The 20,150-nt window shown below is 40.0% G+C and overlaps 2 protein-coding genes across 2 annotated transcripts in view; one reads left to right on the top strand and one right to left on the bottom strand.

The window, feature by feature from the left end:
- Positions 1–6,858, top strand: part of LOC121530896 (inositol polyphosphate-5-phosphatase A-like) — a 30,516-nt gene extending 23,658 nt beyond the window's left edge. Inside the window, exons 8-16 of the mRNA XM_041836248.2 lie at positions 464–583; positions 695–779; positions 893–988; positions 1,086–1,160; positions 2,571–2,644; positions 2,750–2,861; positions 2,971–3,039; positions 3,142–3,201; positions 5,944–6,858. Of these exons, the coding sequence (XP_041692182.2) occupies positions 464–583; positions 695–779; positions 893–988; positions 1,086–1,160; positions 2,571–2,644; positions 2,750–2,861; positions 2,971–3,039; positions 3,142–3,183 (673 nt within the window). The 3' untranslated portion in view covers positions 3,184–3,201; positions 5,944–6,858. The remainder of the gene's footprint in view (positions 1–463; positions 584–694; positions 780–892; positions 989–1,085; positions 1,161–2,570; positions 2,645–2,749; positions 2,862–2,970; positions 3,040–3,141; positions 3,202–5,943) is intronic.
- A 3,774-nt stretch (positions 6,859–10,632) lies between these two features.
- Positions 10,633–15,807, bottom strand: nkx6.3 (NK6 homeobox 3). Its single transcript, XM_041836247.2, has 3 exons — positions 14,537–15,807; positions 13,631–13,800; positions 10,633–13,483 (listed from the first exon to the last, which is right to left on the bottom strand). The coding sequence occupies exons 1-3, from the start codon at positions 14,946–14,948 to the stop codon at positions 13,253–13,255; spliced, it is 813 nt and encodes a 270-aa protein (XP_041692181.2). The 5' UTR covers positions 14,949–15,807; the 3' UTR covers positions 10,633–13,252.
- Positions 15,808–20,150: the final 4,343 nt, after the last annotated feature.

Raw genomic sequence — 20,150 nt, 5'->3', positions numbered from 1 at the left:
TCACAGCCAACTGTCAGCCCATTGCTCATTGCTACTGCAGTGTTTGAAGCTGAAGCTCAGCAAACACCATCGGTTTCCTCTGCACAATAGTTACTATTTGCCCTCCTGTGTCACTACCACTCGGTCTTAGACAAAAGGAGTTCATGGGCAGAGTGCTACAAGGTCACCCTGTAAGTAAACACAGCCTGCCTGTTGGATGCACATTAATTGTGTTGAGGTGGCAGCAGCAGAAAAGGAGTGAATGCTTGGCACAGGAGACAAATGTGTCTGTTTGTGGACTAGCATTACCCCGAGTGCACTCACTAATAAGTAAGCTCTTCGTAACTACCACTGAACAGTTCACACACATACACACATCTAGATTTGATAGAAGGCAAGAACAAATATCTTCCCAATTGTTTTCATAGATCCGCCTGCCACTTCTCACTTTGTGTGTGTGTGTGTGTGTGTGTGCTCTCGGCAGGGGTCTGGACCTAGTCAACGTACACCTCTTCCATGATGCCTCCAACCTCATTGCCTGTAACACCAGTCCCTCCATTTACTCAGACAACCGCCAAAAGGCCCTCAGATATGTCATCAACAGGTAAGCCTGTCCATTCTCAGCTTTGGAGAACAATCAAGTGCAACTACTTGAGAGATATAAGGCTTTTGCAATGAGACAACTTCGATTAATACCGCTGTCATTTCCTTCCAGGATATCAGACAGCAGCTACACCCCACTCCCTTTCTTCTTGTTTGGGGATTTCAACTTCCGCCTGGACACCCTTAGCCTGGTCCAGGTATTACATGGCCCACTTCCTTAAGAATTTAATGAGAATCAGAAATCAGGAAACTTTACTAATGGTCAGCTGACTATTGAGTTTTTGTTGACCTAACTGTGTGTGTGTTCCAGAACTTGTCCACTTCAGCAGAGGTGCAGACAGTGAAGAAGGACAGCAGTAATGAGGTGGAAAAAATAATCTGTGAGGAAAAGGACAATGACCACAATGTGAGTCTCCCCATCCATCCACCTCTTCCATCCTACTGTCTCCCTGTTGTTATTCAGATTCAGACGTTTACTGTATCCCCTCTTCCTTCATCTCAAGGTTCTTCTCCATATTGAGACCAAGATATTTGCCTACCTGCACCAAGCAGTGTTCACAGAGGACAACGGCAGAGCGGTGAGAACATTATCTACTGTATACATCAACCCCACCCATATTAATCTCATGGTCTACCGCTCGCTGCCTTGACGGCAATCATTTATGCCTTGGCGCCGATAAAGGCAGCCCCCCCCCGAGGTGTTTCGGTTGAATGCATTCAGTTGTGCAACTGACTAGGTATCCCCCTTCCCTTTCTCTTCCCTACCAGTTCTAATCAAAAAACAACCACAGAAGATACTTCATTAAAGGGGGGCTGAACTTCCTGATTTGGCCCCATTTTTCGGGTTGGTCATTAAGAAATGCAGCGGCCATGACTGAAGCCAAACGAGAGTTGTCTTGTGGCGGTTGTATAATGTGGGTGTCTTGTGTGTGTGTGTTCGCACATGGCAAGCGTTTGTACATTCACTCTGCCAAAACAGTACACAGTTAGTCACTCACCCTTTTAGATAACTTGAAACAGTCTAACCAGGTCTTGTCTTGAAGTCGCCTAGGCTAGCTAATGCTAGCCAACTTCTTTCTCCAATTAGCTTCAGCTGGCTGGTGTGCAACCGTGGCAAAGTTGGTTTGACATTGGGTAGCCTATCTCTAGGGCTAGTTGGGAACCATCAATAAATTACACAATGTTACACAGTATTTTCATGTTGCACATCTTCTAGTTGTCTCATCAAATGCTTTCAATATTTGTATATTAATTTTAGTTGGTGTGAGGTTTTTAAGTCATTGACCTAAAAAAAAATATTGTCCCATGTACTGTACATTGTGTAATTTACTGATGGTCCCTAACTAGCCCGATATGGATATCGAATGTCAAACCAAATTGACAATGGGCATTACGATTGGGTCGGGTGCAGCTGCTGTGGGCATGTGGGCATGAATGAAATAAACCCAACCTAAGGAAAACTGTTACGGTACACTTCATGCTGAGGAGTATTTCTGTCTGTAGTAAAGCCATTTTGTGGGGAAAACTAATTCTGTTTGGCTGGGCCTGGCCTCCAGTGGGCACCCCTGCCCAGTCATGTGAAATCCATAGCTTTTTGTTCCGTAATGGGGAATTCGAGGTGAAATTTAATATTCACATTATGCCTGATGAATTTAGATCAATTTACTGATTTCCTTATATGAACTGTAACTCAGTAAATTTGTTGAAATTGTTGCATGTTGCGTTTATATTTTTGTTCCGTAATGGTGAATTCGAGGTGAAATTTAATATTCACATTATGCCTGATGAATTTAGATCAATTGACTGATTTCCTTATATGAACTGTAACTCAGTAAAATTGTTGAAATTGTTGCATGTTGCGTTTATATTTTTGTTCCGTAATGGTGAATTCGAGGTGAATTTTATATTCACATAATGCAGATCTTTATGGTTTGCAGATGCCATGTTTTCAGACCTCCAGTAATTGTTAATCCTTCTATATCCCTCAGATTTTGAAGTATGACAAGGAGATCGCAGCCTTTCAAGATGTCATTACAGAGGAAAACATCCTGTTTCCACCCAGGTAAGCCTCATCCCTGGCAGCCCAGTCACTATTACGATCACTGTTACTATGCCTGAGGAGTGTTACTGCTGACTCTAACTGCCATGCTGTGTGTCTGTCTGTCAGTTACCCATACAGTGAGGACTACACTAAACCCACCCAGTACATGAACACTCGCTGCCCCTCCTGGTGTGACCGCATTCTCATGTCTCACACTGCCCAAGACATCATCCACAGGGTGAGTCACTTGGCAACACTCCGCCATCCACACTTCATGGATTCATTTATGTATTTAACATAGAGGCATGTTCTACAGGCCTATTAAACAGCTGTGTGTTTCATTTCAGAGAGATGAGGGAGAGAGCAGTGTGGTTTATAACACAATGGGCCCTAATGTCTGCATGGGAGACCACAAGGTAACGTTCGTTTATATAATGTAACATGTCTGGTCTTGAAAATGGCCCTTGATAAACAGGAGGAAACTTATGTACCATTGTGTATTCCTCCTTTTTCCCCAGCCTGTTTTCTTGTCCTTTGCACTGAAGACGAATGGCCATTGACAAGGATCCCTCTCTATGGTAAGAGTATATGTGCTAGTGAGTGTGTAGTAGATGTTCTGTAGGTGTACAGGACCATATCCAGGGGGTCACTCTGAAAGAGCGATCACAGGCCATAATCTTTTCCAGCTCCTGGGCCTTATTCCCCAGAGAGCCATAGGCCAGGCTGGCCCAGTGGAGTGCTGTGGGGATGAACTAAGATGAAGTGCCTCTGTGGACAAACTGTCTCCTTTGTGCATAATGTAGCTTAATGTCATTTCTGTTGATCTATGTCTATAGAATGTTCTCTACTGTCACTGTGTGTAGCTACATCAAGCCCAATGTGGGACCTCTGTTAATTCATTACCAGACAGATCGCCGGCCAGAGAGACATGCATCATGCAGGGCAGTGTATTGGCATTTTTATGGCCGTGATTTTGTTTTGCTGCCATTTATATTACTTTTTCATAGGATGGTTCTCTACTTTATGAGGATTCCTCTTCAGGAGGCTCTAACGGTGATGAAAGCCATTTCAGAAAGGAAACACCATTATGTTTAACCATTTATTAAAGAATGAATAATGCAAGTTTTGGCGATATGGGCTCTGCTAAATCAGGGTAGCTCACAGCCCAAGCAAAGCATCAATATATCATATGACATGCAAGCAGTGAGCGCGGTAAACTATACCAATCCCCCAGCAGGAAAACAGAACCTAACAGGAGGAGGCTGGGGTGGTGGTGGGAGCAAACACATACTAACAGTAGCAGCAAGCGGCATTAAGATGTTTGAGCAGAACCGGTCAGCTTAAATGGACCGCCAAATAAGATAAGCGGGATTGTAACAAGCATCTAGTTGGTGCAATCTCAGCTGACACAGGTTCCCTTTCTGAACTGGCTTCGCTTTATGCATCGGAAGGACTTAGGGCTGTCAATTAGCTTTTCAATGAGAGGGACAGAATTCCAAAGCAAATACAGTGGCTTGCGAAAGTATTCACCCCCCTTGGCATTTTTCAAAATGTTTTGCCTTACAACCTGGAATTAAAATGGATTTTTGGGGGTTTGTATCATTTGATTTACACAACATGCCTACCACTTTGAAGATGAAAAAAAAAAATGTGTGAAACAAACAAGAAATAAGACAAATAATCAGAAAACTTGAGCGTGCATAACTATTCACCCCCCCAAAGTCAATACTTTGTAGAGCCACCTTTTGCAGCAATTACTGCTGCAAGTCTCTTGGGGTATGTCTCTATAAGCTTGGCACATCTAGCCACTGGGATTTTTGCCCATTCTTCAAGGCAAAACTGCTCCAGCTCCTTCAAGTTGGATGGGTTCCGCTGGTGTACAGCAATCTTTAAGTTATACCACAGATTCTCAATTGGATTGAGGTCTGGGCTTTGACTAGGCCATTCCAAGACATTTAAATGTTTCCCCTTAAACCACTCGAGTGTTGCTTTAGCAGAATGCTTAGGGTCATTGTCCTGCTGGAAGGTGAACCTGCGTCCCAGTCTCAAATCTCTGGAAGACTGAAACAGGTTTCCCTCAAGAATTTCCCTGTATTTAGCGCCATCCATCATTCCTTCAATTCTGACCAGTTTCCCAGTCCCTGCCGATGAAAAACATCCCCACAGCATGATGCTGCCACCACCATGCTTCACTGTGGGGATGGTGTTCTTGGGGTGATGAGAGGTGTTGGGTTTGTGCCAGACATAGCGTTTTCCTTGATGGCCAAAAAGCTCTATTTTAGTCTCATCTGACCAGAGTACCTTCTTTCATATGTTTGGGGAGTCTCCCACATGCCTTTTGGCAAACACCAAACGTGTTTGCTTATTTTTTTCTTTAAGCAATGGCTTTTTTTCTGGCCACTCTTCCGTAAAGCCCAGCTCTGTGGAGTGTATGGCTTAAAGTGGTCCTATGGACAGATACTCCAATCTCCGCTGTGGAGCTTTGCAGCTCCTTCAGGGTTATCTTTGGTCTCTTTGTTGCCTCTCTGATTAATGCCCTCCTTGCCTGGTCCGTGAGTTTTGGTGGGCGGCCCTCTCTTGGCAGGTTTGTTGTGGGGCCATATACTTTCCATTTTTTAATAATGGATTTAATGGTGCTCCGTGGGATGTTCAAAGTTTCTGATATTTTTTTATAACCCAACCCTGATCTGTACTTCTCCACAACTTTGTCCCTGACCTATTTGGAGAGCTCCTTGGTCGTCATGGTGCCGCTTGCTTAGTGGTGTTGCAGACTCTGGGGCCTTTCAGAACATGTGACAGATCATGTGACACTTAGATTGCACACAGGTGGACTTTATTTAACAAATTATGTGACTTCTGAAGGTAATTGGTTGCACCAGATCTTATTTAGGGGCTTCATAGCAAAGGGGGTGAATACATATGCACGCACCACTTTTCCGTTATTATTATTATTATTTTTTAAACTTTTTTTCATTTCACTTCACCAATTTGGACTATTTTGTGTATGTCCATTACATTAAATCCAAATAAAAATCCATTTAAATTACAGGTTGTAATGCAACAAAATAGGAAAAACGCCAAGGGGGATGAATAATTTTGCAAGGCACTGTAGTATGTTATTCTCTGGTCTGCCATGCCTGTCCTGGTTCCATCTATGAATCCAGTAGGATTTCACTCAATTTTGACTTTTATGTTAAATTTTTTTATAACTCCTTTACCAATCCTATATCATTCATTTACACATTGAAAGAACAGATGATTTATATAAATCATGTTTTCCTTGTAGATGGTGAAGAGAGTATAAACTTTTCTCCCTTTAGGTAAGCCACTGGTCCCACTGGCCATCACCATCACACTCCCACTCCACTATCCGTATCAGAGGATAAACAGAACAGCTCCTAGCCAGTCACGGGACCCAGCCTCTCATCTGATGTGCATGCAGTCAGTCAATATCCACCCAACCAGGTCTCTCACGTTCTCTTCTCCTCTCACTCCAAGTTATTGATTGCCATGGCTTGGGTGACATCACCACAGATTTGATCATCAGCCTTATGGATTTTTTGGACGGACAATTTACTCTGTCATGTACTGGGCCATATATCTTAAGTCGTCTGACGCCAAAACATACACAGATACGCAGGGGTATTTTCTGGGAGTCCTACCTTCAGTGATGGACCATTGGAACCAGAGTATGTGTGGCAGATTGCTAGATAGAATATGACCAACGTAAAGACAATATGTGACTGTGGGACTGCTGATGTTCAGGCCATGGTCTTGTCATGGAGGGCACAAGTGGGATTAAGGAGACGTGAGGACACACACACTGGCATCTTGCCAAGTAAATACCCTAACTTCAGTTGATCAAATGGTTTTCAAGTGTCAAAGGTTTACGATTAAGTATTGACCTTCCCTGAATGGAATATGCATGCATGCTTTTCAGTTGTCTTTTATTTTACCTATTTATTTTCTAACTGTTTTAACTGTTTATTATCAATATAAGTTTGCTAAAAGCAAATATTCAGAAACACAATAAACAAAAGCTGCTACAGTATTTCAATGCACCGTCAGCATGTTTGGCCAGCTTGCGTCCCTCGTCAGAATAGAGCAGTAGCATAATACACATTTCTCTGTGCAATCTCATGTTGTGTTTTCTTTTGTTAAAAAAACATACATTTCACCAGTACATACAGTGCCTTCAGAAAGTATTTATACCCCTTGACGTATTCCACCTTTTGTTGTGTTACAGCCTAATTCCAAAAATTGATTAAATAAAATAATATCTCACCCATCTACACACAATTCCCCATGATGACAAAGTGAAACATGCTTTTATACATTTTAGCAAATTGATTGAAAATGACAGAAATATCTAATTTACATAAGTATTCACACCCCTAAGTCAATACTTTGTAGAAGCGATTACAGCTGTCTTTCTGGTTAAGTCTCTAAGAGCTTTGCACACCTGGATTGTACAATATTTGCCCATTATACTTCTTAAAATTCTTCAAGCTTTGCCCCAAACATAACGCTTTGTATTCAGACAAAGTTAATTTCTTTGCCACGTGTTTTGCAGTTTTACTTAAGTGCCTTGTTGCAAACAGGATGCATGTTTTGGAATATTTTTTTATTCTGTACAGGCTTCCTTCTTTTCACACTGTCATTTAGGTTAGTATTATGGAGTGACTATAATGTTGTTGATCCATCCTCATTTTTCTCAAATCACAACCATTAAACTCTGTAACTGTTTTAAAGTCACCATTGGCCTCATGATGAAATCCCTGAGCAGTTTCCTTCCTCTCCTGCAACTGAGTTAGGAAGGACACCTGTATCTTTTTAGTGACTGTGTATTAATACATCATCAAAAGCCTAATTAATAACTTCACCATACTCAAAGGGATATTCATCAGCGTCTGCTTTTTATTTATTTTTATTTAGTCTTGCCATAACAAAGGGGTTGAATACTTATTGACTTAAGACATTTCAGCTTTAAATTTTTTATTCATTTCAAAAAAGATCTTCAAACTAAATTCCACTTTGACATGACATTATGTGGTATTGTGTGTACATCAGTGACACAAAATCTAAATGTAATCTATTTTTAATTCAGGCTCTAACAACAAAATGTGGAAAAAGTAAAGGGGTGTGAATACTTTCTGAAGGCACTGTACGTACATACTATCCCAGCTCATCCCTCGAACAGTCTACTTAAAGAAAATGCTTCATTTGCCCCCTAATGCCACGCTGAGGGCTTTTTTCCTAACCTCCTCCCGTCGCTATGGTGTGGTTATAACTCAGCTTAAATCAATAAAATAATGTAAAAGACCAGTGGGGCCAGATTCAGGCTCGGAGCCCATCCGGTCAGTATGAAATATGGAAATGCCCTCCCTTCCCATCGGACCTCTACCTTGGATTCTCTCAGACTCTAAAGTATAACATCTACATGCTGCTGAATACTGATTATCACTGAGCTCTGCCTGCCTGCTACTCCACTCTGCTGGGTATACTCTCTGGTGGGTTGTACATTGACATATTATAGGGTGTGCCCATGTAATGGACAAACCAATTATGGTTCAACTGGAAGGTTAGTCCCTACTCTACCGGACACCAGAGCAGACATGGGTGGCTAATGTCTATTGCAGCTTCTGTGAATACTCAATTAATTGGAACAATTGAAAATGTTTGACATCAGACAAGACGCCAAGCTTGGCAGATCAGTCACTGATATGATTTGATTTTGCTGCTCCCTTAAGTCAGGACACCATGATAGCTGGCAGTTATGTAGTCTGTTTTCATTTCTGATGTGTATTGACTGTGGTAGGCAGCTACGTTGTTACCATGAAGTGCTTTATTCCACAAACTATGGGCTAGTCCTTTGAAGTAGCTCCTCAGAATTGAGGAGTATGCTAATAGAGATTCCTCTTGTTCAGGGGAACTGACTGAATGTTATTCTGTTTTTAATTATGCATTTTAACATTCTGTCATAAAGAGCACATGTTCAACCTAATAAAAAACAAGTTTTCCCATCTCAAGAGGTTAAATAAAAAAATGACTATAGAAAGTGCCTATTAGTAACAGGATTGACGATTTAATCTTAAATCAGCCACAAATCCCCTTGTGACAGGAGTGGCAATTGAATGCAGGCTTCACCCAAAAAAATTGTATTGTTAAAAAATGTCTAGCCTGTCTGTATATGGGTAACAAGGTTGACGTGTTGTTCTCGACCCACTCAGTTCTCCACCACAAAACACCAGAAAATTGCCAAAAAGAGTAGAACCAGCACACCTGCTCTTACACTATGTGATGTTCAATGTTTCTTTTGGAAAAAATATTTTTTTAAAGGAATAGTTGAACCATATTAAATGAAGAGTTCAGCTCACGTACCAGGGTTGACCTTAAAATGAGGGACAGACGTAAATTAATCACTAATCACATGAAATAAATAATTATCTTCAGAAATGACTTTGTCAAAGCAACAAAATAACTAGGGCTTTACAATGATGGTGAAAACTTTGAGAAATGTTTGGGTTAAGTGGGGTACACGGAGGGACATTTAGAGTCTTTATTACATTTACATTTAAGTCATTTAGCAGACGCTCTTATCCATATAAAAAATCTGATTTATTGAATTATCCGTGTGGTCTGTATTAAAGGACACTTAATTTAATATAACAGGCTTTTAAAATTCAATATTGGTGCATAATTTATTCTTAAAATATCAAAGGGACGCACGCAAAAGGCACTCATTTCGTAGAACGATCCATCTATTATTTTACAAGGCATCATCTGCTGGACTGTTTCAGTTACTGTGATCAGTTTAACTTCTGCCAAAACAACTATAACTTGTTTACCATACCATTCTTTTAAATGAATGTGTCTAGAATGGATGTCTGATACCACAGCCACACACAAAACACATGCAAGCACGCACATGCACACCCAGGCACATGCTCACACACACATACACACGCAAAGTTCACAACATTTTAAGCTTGAAGCCACCGTATTATTTTGGTTGCAGTTATTTTATTGATTATATCTATTTTTTATGTTTTATGTTGATTTGTGCTGTAGCAACCTCTTCTGATCTTTGTTCATTGTCCATCCTCTGTATTTTGTATGAAATGGTTGGCTGGTTTGCATAATTTTGTTTTATTATGGACTAATTCAAAGAAGTTTAAAATATAATCATGGTTTTCATATTCTTTAATAGTTATATGTGTTATTCAGAGTGCACTTAAATGATCAATGCATATTAATGACTTTTTTATTTTACTGTTATACTCCCTATGTTTTGAGGTTGAAAGTGCATCATTTGTAATCCATCTTCCTCTGTAGTATGTGTTGACTGACTTACACTCAATTTGCTGTGAAGTAATTGTAGACTGATATGACCAGGATTCATTAGTTCAAATGTATAGGTAATCCTTTTAATCTGGACCCTCTCAAATTTCCTTACATTTGTTTACAATTAATAATTGATGTGTCTGCGTGGAAAGTGCAAGGCCCACCTGTCAATAATATATTTGTAGTAGTTGATTCATGGTATGGTCAACATATTCTAATAATGCCCTCCAGGAAATGCTGTTGGTTTGGAGTTCAACATGAGGCCAGTAGTATTGTTCGATGGAGTGGACTAATGTTGTTTGTCATTTCTGGTCGAACACAAACAAACACTACATTCTTGTGATGCTTCCAGTTTTGTAAATAAATGTTGACCACTGCAATTACATTACCGTATAACTCTCCCTTAATGAGATTCTACCTTGTAAAATCAATGTCAATGTTATTGCTACCAACTTGTTTCTTCTCAGTTGGCATTCTAGTTGCAATTTATCTCAGAGTTGTGCAAGTGTTTTTCTTTTGGAAGGTAACTCTGATCACTATTGGGCTTTCTCTTTCAGTCACACCAGTGCTCTGCATAACACTAACATTGCCATGTGATTTCAAATAAAGCTAATTATGTATGGTTTCACTACAATGTTTATTGACACCACCGGATGCAGCTCAATTGTAACATACCATAGACGACATACCACACCTTTTAATGTAGGCCTAATTTATGAAACGAGAATGCCTGCAATCTCCAATGCTTGTGGTGGAGTGTCCTTAAACAGTTCCCATCAACTGGGTTAAGATGGGTTGTACTTGTTGTCAGGGAGGAACACACACAGATCACTGCAAGTTGTTTTGGAGAGGTCATGCTGAAATAGGTAAACTTTTATTTGATTTGACACATGCTAAATGTCTTACTTTCACTTTGAAAATTATAGCCATGTTATTTATTCACATTCTATGGTTTGAGAATTCAGCCCAGTCTGAGACATGCCTCTTTGGTTGGAGAGAGAAAAAGTGAGCCTGCATATTGATAGGACTTTGTGTGAAATAGATGGGATATTAAACGTGCCCTCTCAAGGTGGAATGGGCTGGCTATTTCGGACAGTCAGAACTGGCCAAGTTGTTTCGATCGATACCCTTTTAAGGCTCAAGTAAGAAAAAGCCAACTGAAAGTGTGAGTTGCTCTGCATCCGATCCTTACCATTATTGCATTTTGGAAGACAAATGTTGATCCAATACCGTTGCCTTAGATTTATCAAGGGCTAGGCAAAATAATCAGCAGAAAAAGTACAGTTGCAGTGAGCAACAAAAACAATGGAAATGGCCTGTCCTGGCCTAGATGCTGAATGATTTTAGTAAAGGAGATCACATGAATATGCATGTCTCATTTATGAAGAACTTATGCAGTTTCACAGAACTGGGATATTCTCAGAAATCAGTTTTTTCATTTTCACTTTCATATGAAGCTGCACCAGAACGGCCTAAGGTGTTCTGAGAGTTTCCTAGATTCAGTGATACAGCACAGGTTTCGTTTCCCAACCATACCAAGACTGATATCAATGTTGCTCTTCAGCTATTCTCATAGCTGCGTTTCCCAGCCTTTACCACTGCCTTTTCTCTCCTGTTTTATAGAACTTTTAGTAGTAGAAATGTATCTGGTACAGTATATTCATCTGGGAATATTCTCAAAGTTTGTAGTCTGTATCGTGCTGCTGTTAACATATCCTCTCTATCTGGTGATGTAGACAGTGCTTGAACTGAAGTGCGACCTCACTCTTGACGTTAACATCTTGTTAGTCTCAGAAATCCCAGACCTGGAACATTGTTCACATTGTGGGAGGCAACCCGTCTGCCTAGGGAGACTAGTATCTTGTTGATGTTTTACTATCAACAATAGCATAATTGTTTCAACAGTAATCAAGCACAATGCAGGTTTTTCCCTGGTGCTGGGCACACCCTCACATACTCCCTTAGCATCTGTCCTAATGGCAAACAGCACTGAGCTGCAGGGGCCAGGGGTGAGAGATATTCAATTAGTGAATGAAATAGAATAGTAGCATTGATTTTGTGATGGCGTGGATAGGTCGGATGGCTTTGTCTTCTACACAGAACAGTTCAGCCAGTCCAATCCCAGCACCCTGGTAACTACATAGATCACATTGGGATTGGCTTTTGACCCCTCACTTCTACTCAATGATTGTGCCTTTCCTACCGCCCATCTGTCTTAGCTGTCACTTGTAATGTATCAACAACTCTATTGCTGATATAGACTTCAATGCCTGTTTAGATGTCAGACACAACACAGTATAAGTTGTTTGTTTGGGGATTGTTGTCTTTTATATGAAAACAATTACTGAAAAACCAAGGCATGACAAAATCATTGCACCATTGTATTCAATAAATAATTCACAATAATTTATTGTACAATTAGAAAGGGAATCATTAATTTACATTATCCTTATGCAACTTAATTTGGATGCGCAGAAACCCTCAAATGTCATGAAAGCTTGCATGTCTGCATGACATTAGCAACACATTAGTCGAAATAAAAGGTCAAGACTTATCTTGATATGTGTGCCCTCAACGCCAGTGTTAAATAAAACAGCATTGCCAGGCTCTCAATTAAATTAATCAAAGTTAATAATATAAATATTCTGTGTTCATAGTACAGCAGTTGACTGTGAAACAAGTTCAAATGGACATTGAATGTTAAGAGTACAACAAGCAAATTAATTTGATGAACTAAAATAAAAAGTCCTTGACCTGACGGTTTTATTCTATTCAAATCAAACAGGTACTGTCAACTGCATTATCCATGGTTTACATATCATCTATTCAGCTTTGGTCTGCTATAGTGTGTATGTACACATGATAAACTATTTCCTTTCACGTTTGATGCAACCATCAAAATTCCCCGATAGTGTAGCTGAGGATAATAGATCATGATGGGTTTCCTACATAACAGTTAACCATTTGCCTCATTGAAACTCATTGATGAGTTCTATTTTCAATTTAAAGTGTTTCACCCATCATTTCATGGTAACATCTTCCCTCTGTTTCCATTATGGTTACAAATACTGTACGTCAAGGCATCACTTCATGTGAACCATTACCCTTTTTTCTCCTTAAACTTACTGTATTATAAATGTGACATTTTTTTAACATGCTTGAATATTTAGTTGTTGGTCTGTACTACAAAATTTGTTTAACCCTACCTCTTGCTACAACATGCACATCTGATGTGTGCGTGTGTGTCTGTGCCTGTGTGTGCGTGGGAGCTTTTGTGTGTATGTGTCAGACGTGGTGTGGTCCAAGGCGGAGTACAGAGAAAGCCCGGCGGTGTTTCCGCAGCAGCAGTCGTATCTTCTCGTCGTCTGACTCGGGATCCAGAGGCTTGTTGTACTCCTCATCCTCCACCTCGTTCTCCGAGGCCTCCCCTCCCTGCTCGCCCTGCGTGGCTTGGGTGGAGCTGGGCTCTGAGGCACTCTTCTTCCTCCACTTGGTGCGGCGGTTCTGGAACCACACCTGATGAAATAATTTCTTTACTTAGTGGGATTAACCATCTTACATTCAATTATACAATACTGTAATCCTTTTTACTAAATGAATTCAGATGAAGTGTATAGTCAGTGCATGCTTGTAGATCTGTCTATATGGGGACTTTTGTTTTACCTTGACTTGTGACTCTGTCATGCCCAGGGAGTAAGCCAGTCTAGCTCTCTCTGGCCCGGCCAAGTACTTGGTCCGCTCAAAGGTTTTCTCCAGGGCAAATATCTGATGTCCACTGAATGTAGGTCTGGTGTGCTTCTTCCTGCCTGAAATATCCTCTAGATGCCCAATGTCTGGAAATAAAGTATGCATTACAGTTATTTTCAATTTAAGTCACTTGGAGACTGCATACAAATAGTGAGGTAAATAATGATGACAAGGTCAATTACATAGACATTTTTTACATATCTGTAAAATATTGGTAGTAGTTAGTCAAATTCTCTTATATTGGAGGAATCAAAATGAATAAACAAATATTACATTTGAGGACATAGATACAACCAATTGTCTTGTATTTTTAGTGGGTTTGTATTACAGAGATGATCCAATATAATATTAGATACAATACATTTCTCAATATTTCCTTTTTTCACATCTTAAAATGTTTTATGTGACCTATGCAGCATTATCCTTGTAATCAGATTCAAAATATTTGAATGTATGTTAAGTGAATGAGTCAGCCAAATTCTATGTACACTCTATCTTTACTGAAAGACTGAATGGTTAGTGATAACCAGTATTTAAACAATGACACATAAAATGACATTATAGATTACAATAGACTGCAGTACACTCTATTCAAGAATATATTTACACCTTTAACTAACAGAACCTTGATTTAAAAACTTTTATGAGAAATTAAGTTATTCAAATGTTTTAAGATATTTGTTTTTTAATTAAACAGAGTAGTTACAGAGTAATTTACACAAAATATATTAATTTGTTTGAGCTTTGAGAAAAACATGAAAAACAGTCAGTTGGTGTGTGAGTCGTGTGATGTTCAGGTGACTATAGTACGGAGTTACTCACTGTTATTGCACTGCTGCCTCCCTCCTCTCCACTCGTACCCGCTCTCTACCCAGCAGCTGCCACTGCGACCCTTCATGGCGCACTCAGCGCCAGGCTTGGTGAAGCCGCCCAGCGAGGGATTGTAGTCTGCACGGTTGTAGTAGACCCCCGGGGTGGCCACGGTGCCAAAACCCCCCATGGTGGGGTATCCAGACAGCAGGGTGGTAGTGCCCGTAGCGCCCATCATGGAACGGCTGAGGATGTCACTGATGCCGTGGGGTGTGCCTGCTGCCTGCAGCTGGCTGTTCAGGCTTGGGTTAAGCTTGTAGAAGGAGTTGGGCACTGAATACTGACACACAGGTGCCTTTAAGTCCGAGGAGAACTGGTTCAGGCTGTTGTTGAACAGGAAAGACCCCGGTATGTTGGAATCCATGAGAAGTACCTCCACTTCCAGATTTCACCAACTCACCTAACAAGGTACAGTCATGAAAAGACCCAGTGCGGCCCACAAAGGTTCACGTTCACCTCTCTCACCAAGACTGGATGAATACGGATTCGTTGATTGTGTTCTTATTTCTTAATCCAGTCTGTTGATTTTCAAATGATGAACAATGATGCTGATGCCAATGTCCCCTATCTGAGGACTAGATTACTCCAGGTCACTGGTATCTGCAGTGGTGTCTCTCTAGCTGGCTATGACAGCAGAGGGCAGGTGCCAGCATAAAACCTCTTCACTGTCTTCCTTCACCTGCTTTGTGCCATTGTACTGAAGGTGACAGTTCCAAAATCAACATCCGGTGTTGTGCCACCTAAGAAACAGTGTTCACAGTTGCTCCTTAAGACAAATATCTCCTCCCTGCTCTCTCCTCGGGGGTAATAAATAAGCAGTATCTTGAATTGGAGTGGCACCTTGATAAAGAAAGGACACATTAGAATGCTGCCTTGGATTGGTCGGGGTCCCGCAGCTCTTGTGTTTCTATTGGCTTCCGGGTCAAAGCCAAGCCTTCTATTGGAAGGCAGCAGATTAATAGCGTTTTGAACAGGTGGAGTGGGAACAAGTTTATTTTTAATGACCTGCCATGGCTGGCCTTCTGTGGTGCTGAGGCAGAAGCAGCTTCAACACACAGGTTTATACTTCTTCTGTTTTAGTCCATAGTATGCCGTATCAAGGCTAATATGGGAAAGACTGATATTGTGATGGATCAGCTTTATCGTATAACAATAGCTCTGTATCATCTTTACCTTTTTTTGTAAGATATTGTGAACAGTGGTTATTATAAAACGTCTTAGTGCACAATGGAATCATTGGATTTATCTTTTGCTGTAAGTTTAATTATAATGTTGATGCATTCTGTGACTACCCTGTGTCCATTTTATGCATAATCTTTAATGGTGATATGTATCTATTCATACTCATTTGATCAATAGATAAAAATCAATTTGTTTGTCCTTCGTCTATATGGAATGTATTTAATGCTCTATGGAAATATAAATATAAACAGTGAATTGATTAAAAAAAGTATAATAATTTATAAAAATATCGATTATTTAAATTCAACTGTGCATATAAATTAAAATCCTTACTGCATGTAGAAGGGTATATTTATTACAGAAAGTAACAAACTAATTATTATTATTATTAATATTATTATCATCATTAACTGATGTATTTGTAATATGCACACATATAGCTCTGATTTATGTAGCTGTCTATATAGGCACATTTAGCAGAAGTCAAATTCATGACACATTCAAAACACTGTTTGCTCTTGCCAGGACAGATGGAAAAGCAAGGGGATAACGCCAAGAGCGTTGCATATTCTTGTGTAATTCTGACGTTTAGAGTTGTCCTGGGGCAATTTAGTGGGAGGGAAGATCTAACATGTGACATGTAGATCACTTTTTTGGTTATGCTTACTCTTTACTGGTTCCTCTTTCTCTTTACTTCCAAAAAATGTGATTTTATAATGTATTGTAAATTATTTGTATCCTGTCACATGATGCTGAACCTGCTGATTCCACAATCTCTAAAGATACAATATGTAACTTTTTGGGTGACCCGACCAAATTCACATAGACCTGTTCCATGTAAGCTATTTCTATGCTTCCCGTTCTTAAATTTGTTTTTTTGGTCTTTTACTTTCGGTTTTGTACACCAGCTTCAAACACAATCTTTTGGGTTATGGAAAATAAATTTCACAGCGGTTTAGATGGTACAATGATTCTCTACACAATGACTGCTTGTTCTGTCACATAAACTGAAACTAGGCGAACTATTAGAATTTTAGCAACTAGGAATTGGAGGAGCGATTTCTGCATATTCCATCCCTCTAACAGAGGGCAACCAAATGCACCATTTTTTTTATACCAAGTTACTGTATTCACTGCTTCTCATATGGTATATTTCAATGAACACAATATGAGCAGTGGGTTTGACCAGCAGTTCGGTTAAATTTTAAGTAGTCTGTTTATAACCACGAAAGGTTGACATGACTGGATCAACTTGCCTTGTTTTGAATGGCATTAGAAAAAACAACCTGAAAATAGGCTTCTGGAGTTACCATTACACATTTTCAGGACAATTTAAAAAACAATGTTTAAAATGGGTTACAGTTGAGCGGTAAGTGATGCCATTAACCTACTTTGCAATCAACTACAAATGTAATCTGTTTCATCAACATTGTTTAAGTAATTCCATCAAAACGATATTGAGGTAAGCATTTTGTCATTTAGAGAAAGTTCTAGATATTATCCAAATGAAGTTAGATCCATTATTTGTTTGTATGTATGGAAGCCTTAAGATAAATCATCCACTTGTTTAGAGAGAAACATTTTGATTGTTTTTGAGTAAAGTAGTAATATGTTAGGTTAGTATGTTGGGGGCATCGTGCCCCTTTATGGCTGATAATTTGTTTCTAGCTGTAATTTAGGCACTGGCTAGCCCAGTTAGCTCACTAGCAACATCACTAGCAGAAAGTCTGAGGTGAAATAAATGCTAGCCAGCTAGTTAGCATAGCTAGCTAAACCCCAGTTAGCAGGGTTAGGATTAGGGTTAGGGGTCAGAGTTAGAATAGGTGCCAGGGTTAGGATTAAAATAGGGGTTATGGTTAGAATAGGGGTTAGGGTTAAAATAGGGGTTAGGGTCAGAATAGGAGTTAGGGTTAGATTAGGGGTCAATTCTCCACCATTCTTAAGATACTTTTACATGTTTTATTTTCAGATGAGAGTTTACAAGAAAATATATGATTGTGGTGGCTATGGCGAAGATGCGCTTCATTGTGCCCTGAATGCTATTGAAATTGGGCAGGGGATTAAGGCAGCTGCCCGTGCTTTTAATGTGCCACCCAAAACCCTGAGGCGCCACTGAGACCAGCAGGCCAAAACCCCTGGCCACAGCCATTTGGGTGGGTTTACCAGTCTTCACTGGCTCTTTCGAATGTGACCTGGTGAGTCATATCCCAAAAATGGAAAGAGCCCTTTTCGGACTTACATCATGGGATGTCCGAAAACTTGCCTTTGACCTGGCGGAGAGGATGGAAATCATAAACACATTCAGTAAAGAAAGGCGGTTGGTTATATTCCAATAAATTAGTTTTTAAAAAATTATAAATATTACAAACTATTGAAAACCATTTGCTCTTGAATTGCATCTTACCCCATGTTACCCCTAAGGCATTTGTGAAAATTCTATAGCAATATAGAGTGGGAAAACGGCCGTGTGTTTGGACAATTAATGGACACTGCAGTAAATAAAACCTAATAAAAACGTCGGTCTTGTCCTGGACCGGTGTCTATGCAGACCATTGCGCCATAGCCAATCAGATCAACAGTAGGCCTATAATATATTATGCTAATAAACCATTTTCCACATGGGCCTGCCATCATTCACTTTGAACTGGACTGTGTGTTTACAGGCAGTAGCAACAGCGCGACTTTAGATCATTAGAACGCATTCGCCAAAAGCCACGAAATACACGTGAATGGATATCTGCAAATATGTAAATGCCACAAGAGTCCTCTTACAATTGGGAACTTCACAGTCCTTCCTATTGATCAAACAACCATTAAAAGGTAGGCTCTCTCTCTCTCAGTTGCTTATGCACATCAACAACTAATGCTTGCCAGAGCAAGATGAGCTAAAATCTAACGAGGGAACAGTAGATAAACCCTCTAACTTTGGCCGTCAAAATTCCAATGAGAAACGATGGGGAATATTAGCCTGTTCGTCTTTCTGCTGCTTGCCTGCCAATGTATGCGTGTCCCAACCCACATTTTCACAACAGAATGGGTACTTGCCTGCCAAATACATTTGATTGACAACTAAGAGATATGCTAACTGTGGGTAACAGTTATTCAAGGCAAGCGTAGCTAGCCAGGTCCGTAGTTTTCCGGCTAAATTGGGCTACTTTGAAAACGATGTCGCAGGTGAAATGTATTGGTCGCTGTTTTTTGGACAACTTTCTAAGATGCACCGCGGCTATGGGGCCAATTTCACTCTGTTTTGAATAAAAAATAATAATAATCGTAAACATGAAAAATAAAGTTGAACATGTAAACATGGATGTTGAAATCAAAAACCAAACAATTGAAAGCAAAATGTATAGAATTGTAAGAAAGAAATTGACATCAAAAGCAAAACCCCAAAACATGCAAGCAAATACTTTTAAAGCGAGAGCAAAACTCTATGACAAATGATTTTAAAAAAATTTTTAAACGAATGCTAAAATATTTTCAGTTAAACTTTCCCAACAACCAATCCTATTGAATCCATTTTGCCTACGCTCTTGCCTGCATTTACTACCTTTTGGTTACGCTACTCATATCTTAGCTTTCGATGTCTGTTTTTTTGCTTTCACTGCCAGTATTTTCGATTGCGAGGTTTGTCATTTTCTTTCTCGTGAAGGGCGGGGTTTAGAGGGAGGCATAGACAATGAGTCTCCATTGGTCCACTAGTTTTGGAGTGACGGTTCATCTTAACCCAATCAATGAACATGATAGACAGGATTTTTTTCTATTGGCTTCTTAACAAGACGGTGTGACGTCAACACTACGCCCCAAATTTGGTGTCAGTCTAGGTAGCCAAATGGAATGAATCGCATGCATGTAACGTTACAGCTAGCCACTGCCAACCGTAGGTATGTTTGCCCAGTGTGAGTGAGAGTGTGTGTATGTGAGAGAGAGAGAGATAAAACAGTGACAACGCTAAATAGCTATTCCCATAACAATACCTGAGGCCTAGACCCAATCTTGCCTGATACCAGCTGGTTGGTTGACATAATTTCAAATTTCAAATTTTCAAATGTCCTCACAGGCAATGGGGAGACACATTATTGAAAAGCTCCTGTACAGATTGCAGCAGGCCATGCAACGCCTTCCTCTGGATCTTGATTACTTACAGTTTGTCTGCACCATTGAGATTATATTTATCAGCTCACTAGCAAATCAGGTAGACTTGCCTCAAGAGGTAGTGCAGGGTCTCTCCAACCTGTATAGTCTAGTCAATGCTGAAATGGAAGAAAGATGTGCCTCATCAATTGTTGTTGATGAGTTGGAAGGCGAAATGGGATGTCCTAAACTGATTGTGTCAGAACAGCACCTTCGACAGATGATTGAAATGGATCTGCCTGTACCTTGC

Source organism: Coregonus clupeaformis, chromosome 18 (genome assembly GCF_020615455.1).
Source record: "Coregonus clupeaformis isolate EN_2021a chromosome 18, ASM2061545v1, whole genome shotgun sequence".
Taxonomy (NCBI): domain Eukaryota; kingdom Metazoa; phylum Chordata; class Actinopteri; order Salmoniformes; family Salmonidae; genus Coregonus; species Coregonus clupeaformis.
The sequence above is the reverse complement of the archived record's forward strand: the minus strand, read 5'-3'. Positions and strand labels throughout refer to the sequence as shown.